We start from the raw sequence: 5,114 nt of genomic DNA, 5'->3' as shown, positions 1-5,114 counted from the left end.
ATGATCGAGAGGCCTCTCCAATCAATGATCATTATGCCCATAATGACACATGTGCATTCCAAGAATATACACATGTCGTTGAACCATAAACGTTGATTCCTATTCCCTTTGTTACTTCGATACCAACACTTGCACGAGACCTGATCGTCAGTATCATCATACCTACTTTAATCTTGTTATCGACAAGGCTATTCAACTAGTTCCCGTGATATTCCATCCTCATGACCTAGTCATAAGATGCACAGTTTCATGAATATAATCTCATCAAATGGGCTAAGAGTATCTTTTCATCACGCATATGAACAAATCCCGATATCGATACATATGCCTCAGCCTACCCCTTCGAAATACTTGAGAACACTTTTATGATCACCCTGTGACGGTTGATGCAGCCAAGGCAGCATCCAGTGATAGTTGTTAGATACGATCTCACGGTCTAAGGATTAGGTTACTACACTTTTATAATTGTCGCAATGTTGAACTATGTGCTTTGATTGTGTTGCAATACATATTGGGTATGTCTATCATATCATTCACCCAATGATATGATCCCTTTATCAATTGATATGAATGTCCATGATCAAGAAACTCGATCATCAGATGACCAATGAGCTAGTTCACATAAAGGAACACTAGGGAACCTGGTTTATTTAATTACCACACGTGTGTCAATGTTTTCGATTAATACATTTATAACATGGCATGAAACTTATTATGAACTATTGAGATATAATAATGTTCTTTATTATACCATTGGATTTATATTCAAAAGAAGTTTTCAATAGTATAATTTTTGTGATATATCTTATATTTTGTTAACTAAATTAGGAAAAAGTTTCCAATGGTATAATTTTTGTGGCAGATATTTTATATTTTGTTAACCAAATTAGTAGTAAATTTTTTTTTTCTTGAAATGGGTACTGTATGGAGGGAGTAGCAAAATGAAGGGTCGTTCGGTGGATAGAGTTACTGACACAGAAGACCAGAAAATTAACTAGACACACAAATTAGCTAGAGACACACAAGCGGAGGAGGTCCTCGAAAGCAAAGGGCTCTCCTTCCTTCCTACGAATCCCACAACCCCACTGTTTTATAGGCGCAAGCTCCCATCACAACCGATTGCCAAAGTCCAACGCCTCCCACAATTCGCGCAAGGACACCCAGACCCGACCAGACCCGACCCACTCCGTGCCCATCCCCGGCCGGCGTCCATGTCCTCGACGACGCCCCAGCGCCGGAAGCAGGACGAATCCGGCGGCGGCAACTGGCGGGAGGAAGCCGTGTCCGCCGGCTCGCTTCGGCAGGTGGACCTCGACAGGGGCACCAACGGGTGGGCCTCGCCGCCGGGGGACCTGTTCCACCTGCGCGCGCGCGGCTACTTCTCGGGCGGCGGCGGGAGGCGGGCCAAGGCGCCGTCCTCCCCGGACTGGCTCCTCCGCCCCGCCGGCGTCGACTGGCTCCGCTCCCACGCGCGCCTCGACCACGTCCTCGCCCGCGACGACATCCCCGTCGCCGCCGCCTTCCGCCGCGCGCGCCTCCGCAAGGACCCCGACGCCCACTTCCTCGTCGCCGTCAATCTCCAGGTCCCATACCAAACCCGATCGATCGATCCCATCTAGGCGTAGGAAACTAGGAATCCCCAGATGGAAAAAAAACATCTTTTTTTTAGTTGAGTGTGTGTGTGGCTGACTCTGGGAGTCGATCCCGTGTCTCTCCAGGTCCCCGGCCGGCCCGACGCGTACAGCTCCGTGTTCTACTTCGCGGCGGAGGCGCCCATCCCGCCGGACTCCCTGCTCGGCCGCTTCGTCTACGGCGACGACGCGTACCGCAACGCGCGCTTCAAGATCGTCAACCGCATCGTCAAGGGCCCCTGGCTCGTCCGCGCCACCGTCGGCAACTACGGCGCGTGCCTCCTCGGCCGCGCGCTCACCTGCCGCTACCACAAGGGCGACGACTACCTCGAGATCGACGTCGACATCGGCAGCTCAGCGATCGCCAGCGCCATCCTGCATCTGGCCCTTGGCGCCGTCACGTCGGTGACCATCGACATGGGTTTCCTTGTGGAGTCCCAGTCAGAGGAAGAGTTGCCCGAGAAGCTCTTCGGCGCTGTGCGCATCGCGCAGATGGAGATGGGCTCGGCCAAGTACGTCGAGACGGCGTCTGACGAGGCAGCGTCTGAGACGGCCGGCAAGGCCGCGCCGGGGTTCAGGGTTGGGTCGGCGAGGGTGGCCAACGATAGCCGCCACCAGGAACGCGCCGGCGCCAAGAGGTCGATGAGCTGCCAGGAACGGCAGACCGGAGGTGAGGCCTCAAATTCCTCTTGACTGACATATTCTTCATAGCATCCGTTGCTAGATATTTCAATGCGGCTAATTTGACCACTTCTATATGGTGATCGAGCTGACAAAATCGATGATACAAACTTATTATTATAGATAGAGTAGACGAACCAATTCATCGGGTTAGCATGTGTCACTCGATAATAAGTCCATGATTATTTATCTCAGTTGCGGGTGTCACTGAATTATCGTAGCTGAGCCTTATATCAGTTGCGAGAGCCTGAGTGTGATTGGCATTGCCTTTTCAACACCTCAACGCATTATTTTTTCCTTCAGAATATTTCTTGATGTGCTTGCTGGGGATATTCTTCTTTTTCAGCGGTGATGCAGCGTGCAGGTTTCTTTTCTGATTAATTAATTGATCTACTGTTGTGGGACTAGGGATCTGATGTTGTGGGCTAACTAGTACGGCCACTGGAAAAATACAAGAGGCAATTTGACTTGTTTAATGAGATTGTGATATGGAGTGATGGTGTTAACTGTTGTCAAGATTAGTCCCCCATATCTTGGCATGTGCGGAGAAGGAGGCTTATTTGGCCCTTTCCCCATCCTTTCATTTCTAGGAGTTCAGGATCTTCGAAGATCGCAAGTTTGGCGATTTGATAGGTGCTTGGCACTGGCTTGCAAAGGCATGTGCTTAACACAGTACACCTGTTACACATTCCTCACTCCTTTAGCGTGTTGTAACTGGCATCTAGAGTAGAACATTGCATGCTTTACAGTAGATGGAATCATGATTGAGGTTGAGGTAGTGTGTTTGTTGCTCTTAGAATGAAGGGTACAAGGGTATACACCAAGTTTATAGATACCCACACTACTGTCTCTGTGTGACACTGGGAGAATGCAGGTTTAGTTCATGTGTGTCACTGCAAGTCTGTTAACTGTTTACCTGATTATCATGTACTCCGTATTAGTTATCACGGACGCACCCAACCGTTGTCCAGATTGGCCATGATCTTTGCCTTGGAAAAACAGATTGCATTTACTCGCAATCGTCTTCTTGATTACTCCTTTCGTTGCGCGTTCAGCTGTTTCGTTGCTTTAGGGGGAGACACAGGCATGTGTGCACTCTACATGATTGTTTAGGTATGCTTATGATCAATCAGGATGCTATTTTAGGTGGGGTTGCCGCTCAGGCTTTTGTCATGGATTTGGCTGTCTCATTCGTATTATGAGCTGTTTAGGTTTGGCATTGCACAACATATAATGGTGTTTTGGCAAGCAACTTCTCATATCGTTATCTCTTGACTGAACAATCCTCGCTGTTTTTGGACAAGGAAACAGGGTGTCTTGTTGGAGCTTCATTTGCAACGTAGCCCACTTGGTATTCTCTGCAGTAGCACTGTAGTATTAGTGCTGCGTTACCTGAGTTGTGAGAAAAGTCAGGGACTTGATGTTTATCAGTTGACGCGTTGAGAAACTTGGATTAGGGACGGCTGTTAACATACCTTTAAGCAAGCCAAAATCGTCGCTTGTTAAGTCTGTCATATAGGGTGTACGATCCATCTTGTTTTCTTTTTTTATAAGATAGTGACAGTACCTGGTGGCTTGGAGGTACTATCATGTACATGGTTGAGGAAGTAACATGTTAATTTCTAATTTGCAGGAAAATAGGCATGGATAGATACATCATACATGAGGATATACAAGTATAAATCTTCGGTTGGAGAAGACGGTCGGCAAGAACGTCAAAGAAGAGGAAGGTCAGGAAAGATAAAAGAAGATTAAGCTAGTGGTTAGCTGCTGCTGCCGCCGCCGCGAAATGCTCAATTCATAATGTGATCAACTAGCGCTCAGACCTGGTCGATGTCAGTGCTAGCAGATTATTACTCTAGATTAGTAGTTTACCGGAGTGCTGGAAGGCTGGAACGATGATAATTCCCCGGCTTCTTCTGTATCTCGGCTCTGAAAAAAATCGCACGTTTCGCCGTCAGTTTGAAATTTGGCGTGGTCTTCTCTGCTCTCAGCTTGTTTACTAACTGAGTGATGTCCGGTGTGATTGGAATCTTTGGCTGGCGATCCGCGCTTCCACGTGTTGTTCTTTAGTCTGACGATCATGGGAGTAGGACGTGAACATCGCAGACATGTGATGTTTACAGTATTTTTCTTTCTGAACATCGTAGACATGTGATTTGTACAGTATATTTAAATTTTTCTCTGCCTTTCGGCTGGCAGCTTTGGTAGTCTTCTGCGTAGGTAGTGTCCCGAGACAAGGAAGGCATATCCTGACTCCGCAAAGGAGCAAGCTTTGGGATGTGAACGAATTCATGCGCGTACCTTTGCAGGCACGGCGCCCCGTCGGAATCCTCGAAGCGAAGCGCAGTGAGTGGAGAATACAGCACGGCGGAGTGCGCACCCTTGTCAACGAATTCGTCTGCTGGATGTGTTACGCTATGTAAAGTTAGATAGCAACTGGCCGTGTCGACGTGCACTACAGAAAGTAAAACTCGAATGTTCATTTGGGTATTCCGATGTGTTTTACTGTCCTTTCTGAAATTTCCTAAATAGACCATGAAATTGACTAATTCTCAAATGGCCCATTTCTTTTGGAATAACATAGTAGATTCACATAAATATCATTTGATGAATTGGGACTCTGTCTCCCCGAAAAAAAGAGTTTTGGGGCCTCGGCATCCAAAACCTTAGGGATTTTAATCTTTATTTACTCTTTTCCTGGATTTAAAAATAGACTGATCTATAGACTGCAAATATTTGGTTGGGCAATTGTTTTCTCACTATTCTTGATTTGATTTAAATGTGATTGTTAATGAACAA

At 47.1% G+C, this 5,114-nt stretch overlaps 1 protein-coding gene across 2 annotated transcripts; it reads left to right on the top strand.

The window, feature by feature from the left end:
• The first annotated feature begins 1,142 nt into the window (after positions 1-1,142).
• On the top strand, positions 1,143-4,275 carry LOC124682087 (protein ENHANCED DISEASE RESISTANCE 2-like). 2 transcript variants are annotated; one of them, XM_047216850.1, is made up of 3 exons: positions 1,143-1,583; positions 1,719-2,301; positions 3,946-4,275. In XM_047216850.1, the coding sequence occupies exons 1-3, from the start codon at positions 1,212-1,214 to the stop codon at positions 3,951-3,953; spliced, it is 963 nt and encodes a 320-aa protein (XP_047072806.1). In that variant the 5' UTR covers positions 1,143-1,211; the 3' UTR covers positions 3,954-4,275. The 2 variants fall into 2 exon arrangements, with proteins under 2 accessions (XP_047072806.1, XP_047072805.1); XM_047216849.1 differs by lacking the exon at positions 3,946-4,275 and having other exon boundaries at positions 1,719-2,640.
• The last annotated feature ends 839 nt before the right edge of the window (positions 4,276-5,114 follow it).

This window comes from Lolium rigidum, unplaced genomic scaffold, assembly GCF_022539505.1.
Source record: "Lolium rigidum isolate FL_2022 unplaced genomic scaffold, APGP_CSIRO_Lrig_0.1 contig_67614_1, whole genome shotgun sequence".
Classification (NCBI taxonomy): domain Eukaryota; kingdom Viridiplantae; phylum Streptophyta; class Magnoliopsida; order Poales; family Poaceae; genus Lolium; species Lolium rigidum.
The sequence above is the reverse complement of the archived record's forward strand: the minus strand, read 5'-3'. Positions and strand labels throughout refer to the sequence as shown.